The sequence below is a fragment of the Podospora pseudopauciseta genome (assembly GCF_035222475.1).
Source record: "Podospora pseudopauciseta strain CBS 411.78 chromosome 2 map unlocalized CBS411.78m_2, whole genome shotgun sequence".
Classification (NCBI taxonomy): domain Eukaryota; kingdom Fungi; phylum Ascomycota; class Sordariomycetes; order Sordariales; family Podosporaceae; genus Podospora; species Podospora pseudopauciseta.
This window is the reverse complement of record NW_026946663.1, coordinates 769422-791316: the sequence shown is the minus strand read 5'-3', so window position 1 is coordinate 791316 and position 21895 is coordinate 769422. Positions and strand designations below refer to the sequence as shown.

At 53.1% G+C, this 21895-nt stretch overlaps 8 protein-coding genes across 8 annotated transcripts; 5 read left to right on the top strand and 3 right to left on the bottom strand.

Annotated features, from left to right (window-relative positions):
- Positions 1-239: 239 nt before the first annotated feature.
- Positions 240-1327, top strand: QC763_201835 (uncharacterized protein; the record flags this gene model as incomplete). Its single annotated transcript, XM_062909219.1, has 3 exons — positions 240-737; positions 797-876; positions 934-1327. The coding sequence occupies 3 exons, from the start codon at positions 240-242 to the stop codon at positions 1325-1327; spliced, it is 972 nt and encodes a 323-aa protein (XP_062767983.1).
- Positions 1328-1771: 444 nt separating this feature from the next.
- On the top strand, positions 1772-2143 carry QC763_201830 (uncharacterized protein; the record flags this gene model as incomplete). The annotated part of the gene is made up of 1 exon (XM_062909218.1): positions 1772-2143. The coding sequence occupies one exon, from the start codon at positions 1772-1774 to the stop codon at positions 2141-2143; it is 372 nt and encodes a 123-aa protein (XP_062767982.1).
- Positions 2144-2576: 433 nt separating this feature from the next.
- Positions 2577-6067, top strand: GTS1. The gene is given in 5 exon segments (XM_062909217.1): positions 2577-3463; positions 3475-3718; positions 3792-3808; positions 3906-4016; positions 4091-6067. The coding sequence occupies 4 exon segments, from the start codon at positions 3604-3606 to the stop codon at positions 5912-5914; spliced, it is 2067 nt and encodes a 688-aa protein (XP_062767981.1). The 5' UTR covers positions 2577-3463; positions 3475-3603; the 3' UTR covers positions 5915-6067.
- Positions 6068-8116: 2049 nt separating this feature from the next.
- Positions 8117-12839, top strand: QC763_201810 (uncharacterized protein). The gene is given in 5 exon segments (XM_062909216.1): positions 8117-8701; positions 8812-9016; positions 9074-9641; positions 9696-11394; positions 11410-12839. 5 exon segments carry the CDS (start codon positions 8224-8226, stop codon positions 12279-12281), a joined length of 3822 nt encoding a protein of 1273 aa, XP_062767980.1. The 5' UTR covers positions 8117-8223; the 3' UTR covers positions 12282-12839.
- Positions 12840-13022: 183 nt separating this feature from the next.
- QC763_201800 (uncharacterized protein) lies at positions 13023-15314 on the bottom strand (the record flags this gene model as incomplete). Its single annotated transcript, XM_062909215.1, has 5 exons — positions 14373-15314; positions 14149-14206; positions 13826-14093; positions 13242-13695; positions 13023-13166 (listed from the first exon to the last, which is right to left on the bottom strand). The coding sequence occupies exons 1-5, from the start codon at positions 14496-14498 to the stop codon at positions 13023-13025; spliced, it is 1050 nt and encodes a 349-aa protein (XP_062767979.1). The 5' UTR covers positions 14499-15314.
- A 930-nt stretch (positions 15315-16244) lies between these two features.
- Positions 16245-18190, top strand: QC763_201790 (uncharacterized protein). Its single transcript, XM_062909214.1, has 2 exons — positions 16245-17537; positions 17631-18190. The coding sequence occupies exons 1-2, from the start codon at positions 16257-16259 to the stop codon at positions 18183-18185; spliced, it is 1836 nt and encodes a 611-aa protein (XP_062767978.1). The 5' UTR covers positions 16245-16256; the 3' UTR covers positions 18186-18190.
- Positions 18191-18405: 215 nt separating this feature from the next.
- QC763_201780 (uncharacterized protein) lies at positions 18406-18687 on the bottom strand (the record flags this gene model as incomplete). Its single annotated transcript, XM_062909213.1, has 1 exon — positions 18406-18687. The coding sequence occupies one exon, from the start codon at positions 18685-18687 to the stop codon at positions 18406-18408; it is 282 nt and encodes a 93-aa protein (XP_062767977.1).
- A 417-nt stretch (positions 18688-19104) lies between these two features.
- ATG7 (Autophagy protein 7) lies at positions 19105-21813 on the bottom strand. The gene is made up of 4 exons (XM_062909212.1): positions 21316-21813; positions 21142-21259; positions 19771-21081; positions 19105-19712 (listed from the first exon to the last, which is right to left on the bottom strand). The coding sequence occupies exons 1-4, from the start codon at positions 21513-21515 to the stop codon at positions 19248-19250; spliced, it is 2094 nt and encodes a 697-aa protein (XP_062767976.1). The 5' UTR covers positions 21516-21813; the 3' UTR covers positions 19105-19247.
- Between the last annotated feature and the right edge of the window lie 82 nt (positions 21814-21895).

The following is a 21895-nucleotide window of genomic DNA, read 5'->3' as shown; positions in this document are numbered from 1 at the left end:
AAAATGTGAACACTTGGTCTTTTCCAAGTATATCAGGCGGTTTTTTTTCCTGGATCACTTATTTCTTTCTTCTCTTCACTTCCAGCACTTACTGATACAGTTGCTGATACACTTACTGATACACTTACTTCTTATCATCTCTCATTTCTCCCCAATCGAACCGAGAAACAGTCGACATCATGATTCTGCTGCGGACATTTCTTGAATCCATCAGCTTCCTTTTTACTCGAAGACGAACCATGCCATTCCCCAAGTTGGAAGACGGGCCCAAGTTGGAAGACGGGCCCAAGTTGGAAGATGTGCCACGTATTGTCGAGAATGAGCTGTCCTGTTGGCACGCTGATCTGGCATCCCTCCACGACATCTTCTATCGGCCGGGCCACGACGACGTCATCAGCATCTTTGTTCTTTGCGACGATATTATACATGCACTTAGCGTGTCCAGCCGATGCGAGGGCAACTTCGACCACGACGCAGAGGACCTCCAGATCGAGTTCGACTTGATCTCAAGGACTAGGCTTGTCCAGCACCTGAGGAGCGCCATCCAACTCCGTAAACAGGCGCACAAGTGGAGCAACACTTTGCGGGAACTCAGCAGCAAGCTTGAGGGAGGGCCACGGGTGAGGCCCAGAATTGGACTGGGTGATTTGGCTACGACTTGGTCCGTTTATGTCGCGGCATGCAACCAGTTCAACCGTCGTTTCCTGTACAACGGCATCCTACTGTTCCTTCTGACGGTGAGTGTTTTCACTAACTTCCTGGCCACTTCAAGATACACCACTAACATAGTAAATAGTTCGTGAGCTGTACACTACTGCAAACATACTGGGCCATCCCAGTCATTATTCTTGGCTATACAGTCTCTTGCTGCCAACAGTGCGTCTCCACCCCTCTTCGATAAGCAATGATCACAGAAGCTAACCAGCACCACAGTGCCTACAAGGAACACATCGAAGCTCAAGCTCAGCGTGTTCAGGTCATCAAACTTCTCAAGGACTCTATGGACGAGGTACCCAGCTTGTTAGAGCGGGCACAGGCTTGCGAGAACAAGATTACGGATCTAGTGAGGAGGTCGCGTGTCTATCCACCAACCATCTCCGACTTTATTACTATAGCCTGCAGAATACATGGGGAACCCAGTATGGACGAGAGAAAGGCTCGAGTGAATGTTATGGTGCCCCAGTGGATCGAGCTGTTTGGGAAACCTGACCTGCCTCAACATGGAGGATTGAACCAAGAGATGAGAAGGTTGGCGGGTGATATTGCCGACATGTTGATGTGGACTTTTGGGGATGCCGGCAGATATTCTGTGGATAGGGAGACTTGAGAGGAGACGAAGAGGGAGCATCAAATTTTGGGGTTCTGTGGGCCGGTAAGAGGGATGAAGCATGTGAGGTTTGCATTTGGGAAGGCTCCGATCCGAGTCATACGTCTTGCTGCGGTGTATGTCCGTGGCGATGAAGCGATTATACCATATGATCAAAGCTGCATGCTTTGGAAGTTTACTGGGAATAATAGAGAGCGTTGGTTTGGCCAATCTGCTTCGCAGTGTGGTGATGTTGTGAAGCTGGAGTTCAACCCTAACCCTTCCTTCTGATCAAACAACACCAACCCACCCATCCATTCATCTCATTGGTCGCCTTTTCACTCACAACAGTCAACTTACACGACTTGCTCAACTTCCAACTTACTACTCACCGACAAAATCACCCCCGAGTCACATCTACTCTTCTTCTCTGGTTTTATTTTTCCGTCGTAGGTAGCGGACAAGATGTCACACACCGCCCCGCCAACAATCATATCCCTCAAAACCAGCTTTTTGAGTGCTCAAACCCGCGCGTTGTCGAACCTGTTGCATCCATCCCGCGCCTGGCAGACGACAAACGAGGAGTTACCGGACAAGGCTGTGAATGACGTGATGGCGAAGCTGAATAATAGGGTGCTGCAGCACTGCAAACGGGTGTATGCGCCACAGGCGACGAGGCATGTTGCTGAGCAGATTGAGGCGCTTTATATCTCGTCTTCTTACGAAAGTCTGGAGTTGGAGGGGGATGGGGGGGAGGGGGAAGGGGTGAGGGAGGGGGAGGATTTAGGTACGTACCTATATAAAAACAAGATGATGAGGGAAAGGAGTGGGTGCTGATAATGAATAGCGGAGGGGGTGGTGATTGAGAGGTTGGCGGATAGATGGGGGGGTGATGATGGGGAGGACGAGGAGGAGAGGGTGAGGTATGAGGAGCTGGTTGGGAGATTAAAGAGGTTGGAGGGGGAGAGGAAGGAGGTTGAGGGGCGGGTGAGGAGGTTGAGGGGGTTGAGGAAGCTGTTGGAGCCTTTTGAGGGGGCGGGGGAGTGTGTGCAGGAGAATTTGGTGGGGAGGAATGGGGAGGTGGAACAGGAGCTGGAGAGGATGAGGATGTTGCTTGTGAGGGTTGGGGGACGGGTGGTCGGGTTGAAGAGGCGGGGGGATGATGTGGATGGGGATGAGGAGATGGAGGGGGTTGAGGGGGTGTTGGGGAGGTTTTGAGGAGGTGATGGTTGGGTGGTGGGAGGGGAATAGGGGGCGTTTTGGGGTTGTGGTTCGCGATCTGGGCATTGTTTGTTTTGGTCTTTTCTTCAAAGGGCTGGGTGGTCTTATCCCGCACGAGGAAGACTTTGAAAATACAGATTAGAGTAGCACGATGAGTTTAGTGGAATACCGAAAACTCAGCTCTGGACTTGGTCTGTTGCTACCAAAACCTGATGTCTTCAAAGGTTTAAGACATGATCACTACCAAACTGTGCCGTCACTGTCGGCCAAATTCTCGATATGCAATGACACCCTTCTCGAAAAAAGGGGCTGGTCCAGGCCCCCTGAGCTCGAGGGCCCTAGCGGGGCTGGGTGTTGAGATGAATAACCGGGCTTCTGGGCAACAGTGCCGGTTACCCAGTGTTTCCCACCCGACCCAACACCACGGAACGCTTGCAAAACGCACGCGATCTTCCCCTTTGATGAACGGGTAAAAAGAACCCATGCAGATAACCTACAAAATTTCCTCTTGGCTTCGTGTGGGTGGCACGCCTCCATTCCAGGGTTGTGCGACACCATCCCCCAGGCATCCGAGCGCGGGAGCCCCCCGTTGGTAACCCCTCGTTGTCGTCAAGCGCTAGCGCGGTTGGACTTCTGCCGCCTTCAGGAGAAGAGGAAAAGAAAAAGATGACAATTTTGTTGCCCGGAAGGATTGTGTAGATATTCCGTAGGACGGTCGGGTGTGGTCTCCGTAAGGCGGCCAATAAGTAGTGAACACAAGAGAGGAGCTTCGGGTTTATTGTCATTGATCTCGGTTTATGCACAGTGATCTTCCCCTACGGCGAACACCCCTGTTGGAGCACCACGGGCCAGGCTGGGCAGAGAGGTCGTTGCGCGCGCTGTGGTTGGACTTTCTTTAGCGGTCCAAGTCTTCTCCCGACCTCCAAGTTCCGCCCAACCACACACAGACACACACAAAGGACACCCAAAGTTTACCACGCCTACCTGACTTTGGTTCTTGTTTTCTTTAAACTTTCTCGGCGTGAAGCCACCATCCTGTCAACACCAACTCCAACGCGCATCGAGCACGCGACGACATGTCGGGAGCCATGAGCAAGCGCCAGGCGGCGCGCAATGAGAAAGTCTTGCAAGAGCTTGTTCAAACCGTTCCCGGCAACAACTTTTGCGCCGATTGTTCAGCCCGGAATCCATGTAAATTGGCCTCCTTTTTTCCTCTGATGATCTGTGTAGTACCTTGGACTGACCACACGCGCTTCCGCTATAGCTTGGGCATCATGGAGTGTATGTTAGGACCGAATCGGGCTCGCCCGCCTCCCCCACGCGACCCTCTGTAATTTCACCCGCGATGATGGCACTGTAACTGACAATCATGGGGCAGTTGGGCATCTTTTTGTGCATGCGGTGCGCTACCCTGCACCGCAAGATGGGGACACACGTGTCCAAGGTCAAGTCGCTAAGCATGGACAGTTGGACCAACGAACAAGTCGATGTAAGGCCAGGCCACGATAATAGCCCCCCCCAGTGCCCCCGCCCCTCCGCGCCGAGGCTAATATTCCTGTGTAGAACATGAAGAAGGTCGGCAATGTTGTTTCGAACAAGATCTACAACCCCGACAACAAGAAGCCTTCCATCCCCGTCGACGTCGAAGAGGCCGACAGCGTTATGGAGCGATATATCCGCTCAAAGTACATGAATCGGACCTTGGCCGCGGCCAAGAAGCACCACACCGGCAGCAGTGAAGATACCCCTCCTCCGCTCCCACCAAAGACCCCAAGCCGATTTGGCCTCCGTTCTGCCTCGTCGATATTTCCACTGGGCTCCAAGAAGAAGTCGAGTCCAGGCTGCGAACCGACTAGTCCTCGTGATGACCGATCTCACCCTCCACTTCGAAACAAGGGGTCTGCTGTATTTGGCGTAAGCTTTTCGGCTGAACTGGACAAGGTGGAGGATACGGAGCAAAAGTTGACCAAACTCCGGGATATGGGTTTCACGGATGAAAGTAGGAATGCGATGGTTTTGAAGGGCGTGGGTGGAAACTTGGAGAAAGCGATTGAGGCCTTGGTACGGTTAGGAGAGGGCAGTGGAAGAGCACCTGGAGGCCTGTTGCAGCCAGTACGGACGTCATCGATGCCATTGAGCAGGAATTTGACGACAGGAACACCAACTTCGGCACGTCCGATCAGTCCAGCAAGTACAAACCCGTTCGACATGCTCGACACGCCGCCGCCACCACAGCCTTTGTCTTCGCAATCAACAGGGACTTTGCAGAACAAGAATCCGTATCTATCGACGAATCCTTTCGGTGTTCCCCCGCAGGCTCAACCAGCACCATCAGCTTTCGATTTGGCTTTCCAGAACTTATCACTAGCTCCTCCTCAGCAGCCATTATTCCCGAATCATACAGGCGGTCTACTTCCTCAGCAGCAGCAACAGGTACAGCAGACCCAAGCGATCTATCAACAGCAGCCGATGACGGCTCCACTTGGGGGTCCTTTTACTGGTATGGTATCGCCTGGGGAGCAGCCTTATGGCCAGGTGGGAGTGTATGGTAGCCAAACATATCCCCAGCCGCAACCTCTGCAACCCCAGTCAACCGGATACAATCCCTTTTTCCAGAACCAGCAGCCTCAACAGCAGCCATTGTCAGTCAATACTACTGGTTTCAACGGGAACTACGGGAACAATCCGTTTACCAAGTCACCAACCCGTCTCCAGTCACCAATGCTCAGTCAGATTCCCGAACAGACGCAGCAAAATTTCTACGCGACCCAACCTCAACAGCAACTGCAGCAGTCGAATCCCTTCTTCTCTCAACAACCCAACGCTCTGCAGCAACCACAACAGCAGCAGCAGCAGTACGGACAGCTCTCACCCATGTTGCAAGCACCCCAGCAACAAGTACCACAACAGATGGGTCTCCCGCCCCAAGTGACCGGTTACTTCGCCCAGCACCAACCACAACAGCAGCAGCAGCAACTTCCATATCAGCAGCAAATGCCCGTGCAACAGCAAAGACCAGACAAGGCCTCCATCCTGGCTCTCTACGGCCAACAGCCCCAGGTATCGGCAAACCCATATGGAGCTCCTCAGGACATAGCACAGGCCACACCAGTCCAAACACCCAACTCGCTTTACCCACCGTCTCAGCAGCCCCAGCAACAGCAGGCAGTGTCCACGCCCGTTAGTCCCGCGGCGACGGGCAGCAAGAACCCGTTTGCGATGAGCATGGGCGGTGCGGCAGCGCCAGCAGCAGCAGCTGCTGCTCCTCAGCAAGAGCCAAAGCTGCACAATGTCAGCAGGGAGAGCATGATGGCTGTTGGGCTGGAGTGGACTAATGGCCGGCATAGCCCGGATGCGTTTTCGGGGTTGAGTGCCAGGGGGCGGTAATCTTGTGAGCAGGAGAGGGGTTTGTCAAGGTTGGGTGTTCTTTGTACATAATAGGGAGGTTGATATCGAATTTTTGCTGAGATGGATGACTGGGGGGAAATGTGCGGGGAAGCTTGATTGTATTGATATATATCCTGTAGGAAGATATGGGCATGGAGCATAGCTGAAAGAGTACATATATGGGAAGGGGGGGTGGTGATAAGTCATAAGGAAGGAGAGAGATATCATTGTATGGATGGGGATATTTTACACACTGTAATGGGGGGAATAAAACTGAGAGAGATGTTTTTGGATGGTTGGAGGGCATTATTATTCATTCTACGTCACGCTTTTGTTGTCTGGTGTTGTGTTGTGCAAGGCTGAGTGAGACCTTGGAAGCTCTCGAAGATCGCAGCAAGGTTACCATTAGATCGAAACATGGATACGATACCCAGGCCATTCTTGTAGGGTTTCGAGGATCGAGGTCTGAGAAGGAAAGTAAATGAGCATTTTGAGGGGTGGGGGTGGTACAGCAGTGAGGGTAACAACAGTTGGAGAACGCCTTCTTCCGGTGGTGTGAGACTTGAGCAGGTTCGTTAGTATCGATGGAAAGTGATGGGAGGGTGGTCCGATCTCAATCGAGTTGGAGTGGTTGGTTGAATGCTGGGCAGCGGTGCAAAAAATAACCACCACCATCGAGGACGGGGGAGAACGGTTACCCAAACGTCGTCTGAACTACACGGCGGCTCTTTTCTCCAAATCGTCAATCCCCCGGCTTCGATGGAGCAGTGGAGGTGGCTGTGGCAGCGCCATCCCGTCATTTTAGTCTCCCGCTTCTCCAGGTCTGCGCCTTCGTCAGCACAGCCGCTCTCAGCCTTACGCCGGTATCGAACATTCTCATCCATTCAATTCACCGCGACAAAACCAAGGCTTTAGGAATGGAAGTCCCATTTTGTCTCTAGTCTGCAATATGGTCTCCCGGATGCAAGTGAGAACGATGTTGGCACTGCCCTGTACACATACCTTCGCGTATCACTTTAAACTCATCGTCTCCATTCATTCAAACACCACCCCTTCAATCATTTACCCTCAAATCACCAGTGAGATAGGTAGCCACCCAAAGACCCAAAATTTCACCAACTTCAGCACTGCCCCAAACAACACCACCCGCTCGCCGTATCATACCACCTAAACCTATAACCCATCCAGAGTTCGTGTCAACGTTAGCAGCCGCCGCCCTGAACACATCATTCCAACACCCTGCCACCATGTTGTATCACCTAACCTTCATATCCATCATCATCCAACTCACAATCTCGGGCAGCACTGACTGCCCTAACCCACATGCTCAACGTACCTGCCTGCCTGCCTTGTCGTCCAACCCAACCCAGGAATACAACGCAATTACTCTCTATTCTACCAATTATACCCCCGATCATCTGTAAACCAAACAGGCAATCACCCCCCTACCTACCCCCTTGTGCCATACCACATCGTCATTCTCAAAGACACAACCGCCGGCCCAAATCATGCAACGGCACCAAACTTTGACTGGCCTAATCCAGACTCAGGCTTACGCGACAGTGTCATACACATCCCCATCGCCCTTACCCCCCATCAACCACCCACTTTTGTATTCCCACATCATCAACTCCCTCTATCTCACAAAAGTCTCAACGCCGCAAAAATCGCAAGTGTCACAATAGATATCGATCTCAGGTGTGAGCACACTGCTCCCTATCCGACAGCCAACTGCAGGACTCACATAGGACTAAAAAAGTACAATATCTTCATCCGAGAAAGTGGGCACTTTTTCAGACTTGACTTGCAGTAATCCGCCCTGCACACAGAGGATAGTCGCTGGTCCCAGACTCCGTTCGATCTTCAAAGTGCATTCTGTACCCGCACGGCGAGGTCATGTTCCTGTCTCTGTCCGCATCTCTATAACCGACATGGATCCCACGTATCGAAAACCCCTTGCAAGATGAGGCTCAATACAAAACAAGTAGATGCCTAGTACAACGCAGCCTCGGACTAATTAGTAGCCAATGCTAACAAACCGAACTAACTGCACGGTTCTTCCCCTGCCGTCCCAATCCTCCCTCTTGGCTCCCCCTTGATTCTCCCCCTCCCCCCATCTTGCCCCTCCAAATTCCCCGCTAAATGGGATGCAGTTAGCTCTGAACAAATTGCCGCGTCTGGGGGTGGTTGATAGGATACAATCAACTATATGTTGTGTTACGGCGGGAACTGCACACTTAGTCTCTCTTGCCTTCCAAGAACCCTGTTCCTGAACCTTGCACCACCTGGCTTAACAATGCTGCAGATGGATGGCACAGTTCGCTTTGCAGCCGCACCAAGACCCGAAACCCTCCTATATAAACCCATCTCTTGTTGCTCGTAGCCTCGTCCTGAACCATCCTCTTTGCTCCAGCGTACTCTTTTGTGTTTCATTCCCTTCCTCACATCGAGGAGGGCTCCGCGAGGAGCGTGTGGCCTTGTTGATCTGCTTCTTCCAAAGTGCTCCTGATAAACACTCCTTCCCACAGATCTCATATTTGTTTGTGCTTAACTCCTATTCAAAAGCAAGTCAGCACATAAAAGTATATCAAAGCAACAATCGGAAGGTGAACAGGAATACAACAATCATGTCCCGGCGAGGAGGCCCCGATCAGCCCTATGGCGGCAAGCCCATAGTCCTTCCGCCCCCTGGCTTCATCAAGCAGAGCGGCCGTCGTGGCAGATACGGTCCCCAGCAAAATGTTGACGACTTCTGGAAGAGATTCACCAGTGACAATCCAGGAAAAGGTATGCCCTTGATCATTGTCCATCTCCCCTCTTCAGGGAGTTCAGCCCACGGTTGTATCCAACTGCAAAACAACCCATCTTGTATAACAAGCCGCTGATTGCTACCAAAGTAACAAATATTATTCCCAAGAATGAATACGCCGAGAAGCTTGCCAAACGTACCGCCGCCAAAGACCTCGCCAACGGTGGTGGTGGTGGAAGAGCGACAAGCACCTCGTACGAGGAGGCGGCGGCTCTTTGTCGAGCTAAAGTTGACAAGATTGTCAAAGAGTGCAAGAGGGTGAACCAGAAGTATCGCGATCCGCATTTCGACTTGTAGGTTCCAGTTCCACATTGCTTCCCATGACGTCGATTACTTACCAAGTTACATAGGGAGTGGGACCTCAAGACGAGAACGAGGGACTGTCTGGAGAGTTTGAGCAACTGCAAGGATGACTACCCAGAGTATGACAACAGTGACGACGATCAGCCTAGACATCCGAGGCAGCCCCCAGAGTGGAACCCCAGAGGTCGCCAGCGCGCGAGAGCGTTGGGAAAGAAGACAAAAAGGAATAGGGAGGGTGGTGAAGAAGAGGCCGAGAAAGAGATTGATTCAGTTGACGAGAGCGATCATGTGCGCGGAGGTCAGACTGGCTATCAGAAAGATAGCCGAAAGAAGTCCGCTGAGGTGAGGGCCGAAATGTCTAAGCTCTGCCCCCGGTCTGTCAAACGAGTGGGAGATATCTTTGAAGACCCCCAGTTTTTCATCAAGGGACCCACGGCAGACGATGTTCGTCAAGGGCGAGATGGTGACTGCTGGCTTCTCGCCGCCATCTGTACTCTTAGTAACAAGCCGGGCTTGATCGAGCGGGTCTGCGTCGCTCGTGATGAAAATGTCGGTGTATACGGTTTTGTCTTCAACCGTGATGGCGAGTGGTTCAGCGAAATCATCGACGACAAGGTTAGTTGCCTCCCTCGCATTTGGATCGGGATACAATACTGACGATACTCCCAGCTGTACTTGATCAAGCAAGACTACGATGAGCAAGTCGTAGATGGCTTGATTAACGTCGAACGTCGAATATGGGATGACATTGAAAACCGCCCCGACCCCGAGGAAATCTTCCGGCGAAACTTTCAATCTGGAAGTGTCGCCCTGTACTTTGCGCAGTGTGAGAATCTGAACGAGACCTGGCTCCCGTTGCTGGAGAAGGCATATGCCAAAGCACATGGCGATTATCAAGCCATCGATGGCGGTTTCACGGCCGAGGGTATCGAGGATCTGACCGGCGGTGTGACTTCCGAGTTGAACACCACCGATATCCTGGATAAGGATGCTTTCTGGAAGAACGAGCTGATGAAGGTCAACCAAGACTTCTTGTTTGGATGTTCGACCGGTCACATGGCGTGCGGTTATGGGAACAGAAGAGGCATCGTCGAGAGGCACGCTTACTCCATCATGAAGGCCGTCGAGATTGATGGCGTGCGTCTGGTCATGTTGAAAAATCCGTGGGGCAAGGGTGAATGGCGAGGAGCATGGAGTGACGGCAGTAAGGAATGGACTCCCGAGTGGTTGACCAAGCTGAACCACAAGTTCGGTGATGACGGCTCATTTTGGATGTCGTACAAGGATCTGCTGCGTAAGTATCAGCGATTCGAACGTACGAGGTTGTTTGGGCCTGATTGGAAGATCACCTCGATCTGGACGACGCTCGATGTTCCGTGGTCGCCGCAATACCACCACACCAAGTTCGCCTTCACTTTGGAGAGATCGGGGCCAGTCGTTCTTGTCCTGGCGCAGCTTGATGAACGGTATTTCCGAGGCTTGGAGGGCCGGTATGAATTCCTGCTTGGGTTCCGTGTCCACAAGGCTGGCGAAGAGGACTACATCGTTCGATGTCAGGCTTCGGGCCACGGCATGAGCAGGTCTATCAGCGTGGAGCTAGACCTTGAGGCAGGCGAGTACACCGTCCTCGTTTTGATTGACGCGGAGAAGCATGAAGGTTTGATGGAGCCTGAGGAGGTGCTGCGCGCCAATGTTAAGAACCGCCGTGACAAAATACTCCGGATTGGCCTATCGCATGACCTAGCACTCAGCAAAGCCAAGATTGCAGAGACCGAGGAGGAAATGACTGCGCGTGAGGCCTTTAAGAAACGTCAACAGCAGAAGCACCGCGAAGAGGTCCGGAAGCGTTATCTTGACTATCAGAAAAAGATCCACCGCCAGGAGCTGAGGCAAATCAAACAAAAGAAGAAGCAGATGGCCTACGAGAAGGCATGGAGAGTTGGGCAGCAGAAGAAACGTGACGAGAAGAGGCGCGCAGCTCGGGATTCCAGGGAGCATATGAGGCAGGCAGCAGAGCAGGAGCAGGCAGGGGCTGAAGCGGATGATGAAGCTGACAAGCCAAAGGGCAACAACAAGGCGAGGCTCGATGAGGGAACTCAGACTGAGGTTGCTGTGGAGGAGGGCGCAGAGCCCGATAAGAAACCTAAGGATGGCGAGGAACCAATGAAGGTCGGGGAGCAACCTCTGGCCGAGTCACAAGTCCAGGCGGACTCGGGCGCGGAGAAGCCCAAGCTCGACAAAGAGACCCAAACTGAGATCGAAGCTCATGAGGAGAAAGCCGATGACGAGGCGGAAGCAGCAGCCGAACCTGATGTGTCCACTGTCGGCAAGGATACTCCTTCCCTTTCATCGTCAGGAGCACTTGCCGAAAAGAACAATGCCGAAAAGAACAATGCCGCAGAGGAAGGCAGCAGCAATATTCCTGCCAATCCTGACGAGGAAGCCAAACAGAAGGAGGTCACATCTGAGCCGGTTAAGGCAGCCACGACGGATGATAAAGAAGGAGCCACTGTTGACCCAGCCAAAGATGCTGATGTTGCGTCCAATTCCAAAGACATCGATCCCCATCCCGAGGCTACCCTCAAGCTGAAAAAAGCTCTCGAAGTGGTCTCTAACTTTAAGGCCGAGCTCGAGGACCTCCTCGGAGCCAGACCTGACCAGAACAACGTCGAACAGATGCCTCGTCAAACTCACCCGCCCCCCATGGTCCCCATCTACCACCAGCACCCCGCCCAACCCCATCACCACCCCTTCAACGGGCCTCACCCTCTCTACCAGCACCCCATCATCCCCCAACATATGTATCAGCAACATCCCGGGTCCCAATCCCGCCCCCCTTCTAGACCCCCCTCGAGACCCCCCACAGCCGACCAACAACAATTCCAGCCTCCCCCCCTTTCCCGACCCCCCACCTTTTACACACATCCCCAGCAGCAATTCCAACCTCAATACCAACCCGGTCCCCCCTCCCGCCCCCCCTCCAGAGCCCCAACAGCCCCCTACTACCCCGACAACCAACCCCCCCGCCGCCCCTATCCCCAACACCACCCCCGACGACGGCGGCTACACCTCCGACACCCCCTCCATAATGCCCCCCATGTCCCCCCCAGACCTCTCCGACTCGGAGCTCGACTGCCTCGTCTCCGACAACGACGACAACGCAGCCAACCTTTTGAGAAGCATGCTCCCCCGTGGGCCCCCTGGTGGTCCCCCCGGGAATGGCCCTGGTGGTTACAGGTCAGAGGAAGAAGATGAGTTTGTCAAGGACCCCTGGAATGCGGTTGTGGCGGTGGGGTTGAGGGTTTACTACCAGGTGAAGGAGGAGGATAAGGATGTGGAGGGGTTGGTCAAGGTTAGGGTTGTGAGGCCCAATGAGTGGGAGGTGAGTGATGATGAGGAGGAGGAGGAAAAGGGGGAAGGGGTGGAAGAGGAAAAGGTGTTGGATGTGGATGACAGTGCGAAGGATGCGACTGTTGAGGGGGGGTTGGAGCATACTGCTTGAGTAATTGAGGAAAGAACAGATTGTGTGGGGTTTTCATGGGTTTGTTTGCGTGTTTGTTTCTTTCGGTGGTATAAGAAGAGGTTGGGCAGATTTTCGTTTGTTTTCTTGTTGGAATTTTTGTAAGCAGGGCGTTCGTACTTCTAGGTAGTGGGATGCCGATTTGCTAGGTAGCCGAGAAAACTGATGACTGATATCCTGTAGGCGTTTTCAGTGGGGGAATAATATGTTGAGCACACCAAAGTCATCATCATCGTCTCTTCATTACCTAAGTTAAGTTGGCACGTAACGTCAACATCAAGTCATGTTGTCCCCATTTTCTTTGTTCCTTCATCAACCACGGTAGCCTGAATCGTGACATCCAACATTGAAAGGAGAGAAAAGGGAACCTGGCGCCGTAAGGTATCATCGACATGTATGAAAGCTTCTCGCTGGTCTGGGATGTGTATGTGTACCCAAAAGTGAAAAAGTGATTTAACACGCCCGAGATCGGTGTGCTATTTTTCGCCTGTGTCTCCTCCTGCCTCAGCTTCTGGCGCGGTGGCGGCGCCCTCCGGTTTCCTTCCGTAGACCACGTAGAGCTTGTGGTAAGCGTGGATCTTTCTGTTGAAGAGACTCCTCCTTACGTCCACGAGGGAGACCTATACCACAACGTTAGCTCCATCATCATCAAAGACAAAAAAAGAAATATGTTGCTGGAAAGCAAAAAAGCATACCTCAATCTCCTCCTGCGTCTTCCCCAAGTGCTTGCTAAAAAACCCCAGACTGAAACCCTGCAAGCCATCCAGCAAGTTCCTCTGCCACAGCATCCCCACGTGTTTGAGTCTCGTGTCCTTTGGCCAGCCGTTGAGCGGGATCTTGAACACGGCCTCGTGGACGTCGACAAAGCCGACTTCCCTCATCCAGTCCTTGAGCTGCTCCCCGACGTCGACCTGGCGGTTGGCGAGGCGGGAGCTGTTGTAAAGCTCGAGGGTCCACTTGAGCCAGTCGTAGTCCGAGGGCATGGTCCCGTCGTCACAGTGGGGCATGCCGGGGACTTCTTGACACTCGAGCCAGCCGCCTGGTTTGAGGTGGTGGAAGGCGCGGGCGATGATTTCCTTCTTCATGTCGGCCCAGCAGCCGATTGTGACGCGGGTGTGGATGAGGTCGAATTCTGAGGGGGGGTAGTCCCTTGAGCACATGTTAGTGGGGAGCGGCTTTGGTGGGAGGGAAAGTAGGGCATGCATACCATTCTTCGGTTCTGTGGGAGATGTGTTAGCCATCGGAGGATATTTGATAGGAGAGAGAGGGTAAAACATACGAATCCTCCACAAAGAACCTCACGTTCGGTGGCACAAACGGCGGTTGAATCGGCGAGAGGTCCGTTCCTACTATCTCAGCATCCGGGTACTCGTCACCCATCTCGATGGCCCAAAGCCCAGTCCCTGTGGCGATGTCGAGCACCTTCCGCGGGTACTTTTCGCGGGTAAACGGCGCCAGATGAAGCCGCCCGTCCATGATGACCTTGATGATCTCGTACTGCTCGTCCATTCGCTCTGCTTCCGTGGGGTCATTGGGGAAGTAGTATGCTAGGCAAAGTTGTCAGTCACCAAGGTCGAAGCAGGAAGAGAAGAGAGGACATACAGCCGGCACGGTAGGAATGATATGTCCTGCCAAACTCCTCTCGGAAGTCGGCTATGGACTCGGAAAGGGATTGGGTGTCACTAAAAGGTTGGCATCAGTCTTGCGTCAGGCTGTTGACTAGGCCAGGCAGGTTGTTCATACTAGATGTCATGGGGGTTTGACTAGAAGCAACAGGATTCAGCTTGGCTACAGGGACATTGGACGATGCTCCTCGGACAACTTACATCGGCCTCGATGTGTGATGAGTCGTCGAGGACAGACTCAAAGGTGAACCTGTTGTCATCGACAGGCTTTGAGGCCGTGCTAGAGGATGACACTCCAGACGTGCCAGACTTGGTAGACTCAGCCATTGTTGAGATATTGGCACCAGAGAGAGTATGCCGAGATGGAGCTTTGGCTTGCGGTGCGGCTACACTGCGAGGTAGCGAAGGGGGACGGGCAAAGGAGAAGGCCGAGAAATATGTCACTTGAGAAAAGACAAGGCACAAGGTCCAGAACGCCGTATAAGCCAGCGGTCGGCGGCTCCTCCCCGGATCCTCCACGCAAGGCCCTTTGCGCTCGGAGCCCTCCCTGCTGGTCCCTTGGTTCTTTGTCGATTTGAGCGGCAGCCTTGACCCAACAGTTTGGGTGTGATCCAGAAGCGGGAGCGTTCTGTCAGAACAAAGACCCGTGTGCGTGGATCACTGGCCCAACAGTTCGGAACGGGTCTCGACTGCCCTTGGGTGGTGTGGACTTGGACTTGTTGACAGATCGGGAAGCTCTCGGTGCCCGTTGATCGATCAGTCTGTGCCGTGCCGTTACCTAGCCAAGTTGTATTAGTGTCGTACCCAGCAATTGTCCGCCGATGGTGTGGGAGGTCCTGATCGCTGTGGGTAAGGTAGGTGACCAACTGGGTAAATTTCTCTTGATAAGACAGTGGTGGGGAGTAATGATGATGGCGGCAGCAGCAAAAGATTATAGATCCAGCCCTAGAGTCGCATACCACCCTGAGCTGATTTTGCCCACGGAGCTAGCTTTGGCCCTGGAATGGTGAAGAAACGGGGGTTTTACAAGGGATACCAAGGGATACTGCAGCACGTTCACGATGAGCCCTGTGTCGGGTGCCGTCCCGTTCAGGCGAGATTTGGGTGTGGGAACTCCCGTTTAGTGGGAAGCATGCTGATCATGGGCGCTAAAGTAGCAAGGGACTCCTGGGTTTTAGTGAGGTTTATCACCCGAAGATTTAACTGCCGGTCTTCCCTCTTTCCCAATCATTCTCGCCTTTTGCTTCCTGTTCTCGCGACTTATCACGATTCAAGTTGGCATGTGGCCAAATTCATGGCACGGTGCCGCTAACCGAAGACCACCAGAGTCCGGAGTGGACCTGGGAAGGCTGCTGAAAAACAGGTCCACGGTGCCTGGAGATGGTCAGCTTGCCCGTTCTTTGTTTTCTTTTCGTCTTCGACAACCTCTGATGCAGAGGCGTAACAGGTATCGCGTGGTAATTAAGCTCAACCTATCAGAAGGCCTCCCCCGTATAGATGGCTGTGTAGCAGTCTCCGCTTCGGGTTGTTGCGTGCTGCACGCTGCATGACAGCTCGATATTCCCCTCACTCTCACCGGCTCGCTGGGTGAGGGGCAACATGGAACAACAGCCTGCAGCTGCACATCTAAGGCTTCCATTTATCGCCTTCTCAAATGGGGCATATGTTTCTATCAGACTGTCTTCCGACCTTGGCACGTCTCTAGACATCCATTCATACTCAACGCTTGGTAGCAGGCCCGTCATGGGCTCACATCTAGTACTAGGACAGATTGATAACTACCGATTGATATCTCATCCGACTAGGGGAAATGTCCGGAGAAAAAAAATCTAAAAAAGTCCAAAGAAAGTTCCGCACGTTTCACGTTACACCCGCTACCGAGAGGGTTACAAGGCTACCGTCCTTCCCCATCCATCGCCAGGGTGTGTCCCCGACCACTTTTCTGCTCCAACCTGTTGCAGAGCTCAGGTTTACGAGGGGTCGAATGACGATGGTTTCCCCCATGGCCCAACTAGCATTCCCTCCTGCCTAAGGGCTCGAGAGGGAGCACCCATCCCGCTCGCATTTACCGACTCCGCACGCGCCATGCATATGACCAACCAGTTGATACTCTCAAATCTACAGCATGCTTCCAAAGATCCCTCTCAAGCACTTTTCCTCCCCCCGTCATTTGGCCCTTCTCAAATATCCTCCGAGCCTCACCGTCTTCTCTTAGCACCTTGCCAAGTCAGCCATTGCCGGGAGCTTTCCTCCGAATCAAACACCAAGAACACCCGCCCTCCCACCTCCATCCCGCCCATCATGACGACCCCGAACACACCCACCGGTCCAGATCTCCACCCCGACCCCGGACCCGACCCCGAATCCGCCTTCCTCCTCTCAGCCTACACCCGCCTCCGCGCCACCGTAACAACGCACACCACCACCCACCCCATCCTCCCCACCCCCCAAACCCTAACCCAAACCCTCTCCTCCCTCCCCTCCGCCCCCTTTGACCTCCCCCCATCAACCCCCTCCTCAACCCTCACCCACCTGTTGGAGTCCATCCTCCCCTCCCTAAACCAGCAATCAACCTCCCCCTACTACTACGGCTTCGTAACCGGCTCCTGCCTCCCCATAGCCCAAGCAGCAGACAACCTCGTCACCGCCCTCGACCAGAACGTCCAGGTCCATTTCCCCCAGTCATCATCATCATCATCATCATCATCATCAGGATGGGTCCACTCCTCCGCCACTTTTGTCGAGTCAACAACCCTATCCATGCTCCTCTCCCTCCTTGACCTGCCACCCTCCCGCTTCCCAGCTAAGACTTTCACCACAGGCGCCACGGGCGCCAACATCCTCGGTTTGGCCTGCGGGAGGGAATATCTCATCTCCTCCCGCCTCTCTTCCCCTGAAAAATCCGTGGCCAAGGTAGGCTTGGTCAAAGCTTGTATTGCCGCTGGGGTGGCAGATATCAAAATTCTGACCTCGAAACCCCATTCCTCGCTGCTCAAGGCGGCCAAGATATTGGGGTTGGGGGAGGAGTGCGTGCTCGATGTTGGACAAGATGACAAACCGTGGAGAATCGACCTCGACAAGTTGGAACCAGCCCTGAAAGAGGCTGAAAAAAACAGCACAGCATGCATCATAGCCATCTCCTCGGGCGAGGTCAACACCGGCCGGTTCGCTACAGCCATCTTCGACATGCCCAAGATCCGCAGCCTGGCTGACCGTTACAAGGCCTGGATCCACGTCGACGGCGCCTTTGGCATCTTTGCCCGGGCTCTGCCCAAAACAGACCAGTTTCTTAGTTTGCGTGCCTGTGTTGCGGGCATGGAATTGGCGGATAGTATTTGCGTGGATGGGCATAAACTTCTCAATGTGGTGAGTTTTTTTGAGTTTTTTTTTTGTATATGTTTTCAACTTTTTATTTGCTTGCTGTATTAATATGTGTGTGTGTGTGTGCGTGTTAAAAAGCCCTACGACAACGGCATTTTCTTCTCCCGCCACCCATCTACCCTCACTCAAGTGTTTAGCAACCCGGGCGCCGCCTACCTGGCTCCCCCGCCATCCTCCTCTGCTGCCGGTTCCCAAGAAGATGGGATCTTCGGCCCTTTGAACATAGGCCTTGAGAACTCCCGTCGCTTCCGCGCCCTGCCAGTTTATGCCGTCCTGAAAAGTGAGGGCCGAGAGGGCATGGAGGCCATGTTCAGCCGGATGGTGTTCCTTGCCAGGAAACTCGCCTCTTTTATCCACAACTGCGAACATTACGAGATGCTTCCTGAGACTGAGAATCATGTCGAGGAAGACATCTTCATGATTGTGTTATTCCGGGCGAGAAACGAGGCGCTGAATAATGTTCTCGTTAATCGGATCAACCAGACGGGCAAGATGTTTGTGAGCGGGACGCAATGGCAAGGCAGGAAGGCGGTGAGAATCGCTGTGTCGACGTGGAGGGTCGAGGTTGAGAGGGACGCAAAGTATGTAGAGGGCGTCTTGAGAGAAGTCGCCGAGAGTTTTGTCGAGGCGTAAATGCAATTTTGACAAAAGCGAGCAGTCTGTCGGCCATATTGAGTCGTACCAAATCCCTTCCAATCCCAAAAGTCATGCAAGAATCGCGAAACAATATCGTAAACAATGGGTATCTTGTCGTCCTTTCCCTTGTCGTTTTCATCCCCTTCCAAATCTCCCAACCCGCCCCGCCGTCGTTCTCCGTCCCAGACTTGCCACCATACAAAGTGCGCAGTCAGTCTTAACCAAACTTCCGGCTCCCCCCTTTATTCTCCGTCGCAGGCCCCTTCTTCGTCTTGTCCCTCCCCTTCCCAATCAGCTCCAGATGCCCCGCCCTCGCCCCCAGCATCAGCTCCGTCTTGGCCACCATGCCCGAGGTGAACTTCTTCTTTTGCTTGTCTGCGCTCCCGCCGCTCTTGGCCTTTTGGGGTTTGTTGACCTTTTTCGCTCCACCGCCGCTGCCCTTGGCTTTGGTGAGCCCCGGGTTGGCCTTGGGGGCCTTTTTGATGGCTCCTTGCGCCATCTTTGTCGGTTGTTTTGTCGGGGTGGTTGCTGGAGAAAAAAGGGAAGGGGCCAAGTTTGATGGTGGGGAAATTTTAGGGAGAGAGGGAAGGGAAAAATAAAGTGGGGCGGGAAGTTTTGACGGGTTTGACCGCTTTGGGATAAGATAAGAACGAGCTTGGCGGAGCTAGGACGAAGTTGGGTTGGCGTAATGGCATCTAGCCGGGGGTTCGACTTGCGAGAGCAATCATGTTGTGAACAAAAGTATACCGACTTTGACAGAATATGAAGGCTTCAAAGATGGTCAATGTGATGACACTGGAGGCAGCAGTTTCGGCAACATTCGCTCGCTTGTAGCTTTACCACAGACAAGATGAGTGTGGTGGTCTGCCCGCTCTCTGCAGAACTTAGCACTCCTCTCGACTTTCTTAGTACACCTCTCAGATAAATCACAAGCAGAACAGCATATAATATCTCATCTATCATAAGACCAAAGACTTGACCTAAACCCTGGATAACCATGAAACCCCGCTAACACCAAGACGCCAGTATAGCCCGTATCTACAAAAGCATTTACTAACGTCATAGTAGTATACCCTCGCCGTCATCGTCACCTTCTTCCTCGCTCCACTCCACATCTGCAGCAGCCGCTTCCGCCTGTCGTTGAACCTCAGCCAGCCCACTCAACTCGGCAACATAGTCCCTATCAGCTAGGGCCTTTTTGACGAATCCCCATCCATCCTTTGCATAAGCTTCCAGAATTGGCTTGGAGCAAGCACTGCACTGTGGATATGACCTCCCACGGATATTCATATTGTTGAACGAGGACAAGAACCCTCTGATCTGGTGTGGTACGATGCCCAAAGGATGCTCAGGGGGGTCACGTTCATATTCTCCATTGGCTGATGGAACAGGCGCGGGGGCGTGCTGCCTCTGTGGATGCTGGAGAATGCTGGAGAACAACTCGACGAGGAGAGCCGAGGCAATAGCTGCCACTCCGGGACGGGTGACGGTGCATTGTTGATCCAGGGTTGCGTCTTTCATGGACTATTTGCTCGTTAGTTTTGTGTATTGTGTAGAGAATAGGGACAGTCAGAAAACTTACATCGGCAGCAACAACGACATCGTTGCAGAAATAGCAACCCAGAGTGTCTTCACTCCCATCTTCCGGTTTGGCTCCATGTCTCATGACCACATATGTGTCGAATCCAAGCGCAGCATTGAGGACGATTTTGTTCGCGGATTTGGCCATGAGCGTAGGCAACCACCTCGACTCGCGGGTATCCAAGAGCATGAAGACGGCATCGTGTGAGTTGACCAGCTCTTGTAGCTTATTGAAGTCGTCTCGGGTCTTAGCCTCGTTGGTAACTGGGTGCCCCAACATAGGCACCGAGAGCACATGCCCTTCGGCTTCCACTCCCGGGTAGATCCTTTTGAGCGCCTCAGCCGCCTTCAAGGCCTTTGGTTTGCCCCCTTGAAGACAGTCCTCAAACTCGAATAATGGCTGCCTAACAGGATTCGAGAATGAAATGGCACCATAGTCCACAAAAGTGATCTTCCGTACGCCCCAGCCCATGAGATTCCTAGACACATAACTGCCAAGCGTTCCAGCACCCAGCAAGAGACAACTGGTGTTTTTGATGGTGTCGAGTTCCAGATTTGGTGCCAGGCGCCACTTCATAAGCTTCAAGTTGAGGTCCACAGCTTGATCGGCCAGCTTGGTCGGGTCCATATACTCAGCCAGATCGGCTACCCGGCGCCTCAGTTTCGATCCGCCGTCCCTTTCCCAGCCTGTTACGTCGGGAACCGTCGCGAAATCGAAATCTTTGGGTAGGTTCAAGGACAACGGGAGAATGATGCTCCGAGCCTCGTGCCTGCGTGCTTGGGTATCACGGTAACAAAGAATCTGTACCTTCTTCAGCCGATATCGATGCGAGATCAGGACCAGGAGATTTCGCAACGGCCATGAAGGGTGTTCAGGGTAGTTTGAGGGGTCCACAAAGGCAACATATCGGTCCTCCTCGGGGATGTCGTTGAAGAAGCCATTCTCAAAATCGCGTAGTGACCCGATTTGCCACTGGTATCCTATTTCCTCTGCCATCGAGTCGTCCACCGGTCCTCTTCCTGTGGCATGCTCGCCCCGTGACTTCTTCGCAAGAAAGAAACCATGCTCCTTCTCCGTGCTGACAGTATACCGCCATGTGCCAACCGACTCGACTAGAGCTTCGCTTTCCCTAGAGTTTAACCGCTCAACGTCGCCAGATCGTTCCCATAGAGGTTTCTTGAAGTGTAGGGCCGGAAATGCAAACCAATATGTAAATCGGTACTTTTTGAGGTCGGCGAACGAAAGGATCGCGAAGGACGACAGTAGAGAGGGAACTGAGTAGATTGTGCCGTCTTGAATCGCATCCCAAATCTGGTGTCCAAAGCGTGGTTAGTTCACAAAGAACTGGCCTCAGGTCAAGAATAAACACACCTGCCGGCCGATGTCCTCGATCATGGCAGTCTTGTTGACATTGTTGAAATCTTCGATGGTGTTAACGTTCTTGATAAACCCCTTTGCGCGACTCGTGCCAACAGGTAGGCTGTCGTCACTGTCAGCCATTAGTTCGAACAGCACAATGTAAAAGTTCAATTTGCAGAAACCTACTCTTTGGCTGTGAGGGCATTTCCCAGTATTTGCATCCTCACGCTGGCCTCGGGATCGGCCTGCACGCGGGGCTCGTAAACGCCCAAAACCGCGCGGGCGGAATCGTCAAGTCGGTCATGGTCGAGTTTGGACGAGAAAAGCGATGAATAGAACGGTAGTTCTATCTCCGAAGAGAATGGGACGAATTTGACGGGCGCCATGGTACTCTGTGGTCGCCTCGCGGGGTCGATTCGCTGGGTTGATTCTTGATTCGTTGGTGTTTGTGGAAGACTGACCGCGGGGTTGTGATCGCAAGTTGTGTACGCGATTTCGGAGCGAAGTTACTGTTCGCGAACTGGTCAAAGCGGCGACGTTGAGAAGATCTAGGCTGGCGGCTTTGTTGGATTTGGCAAAGAAGGATAATACTGTTGTGGATGACTCGAATCGTCTAGAGCGTTAGAGATAGATACACCTTTGGAACACATGTGCGTCTCAGGTAAGCTGCAAAGCTTTGGTCAGGTGTGGTGTGGCATCGCCGGATGACCGGTGCCTGGTGTGTCACAAGCTTGGGAAGGTAAGGCCTGGATTATATACGATACGC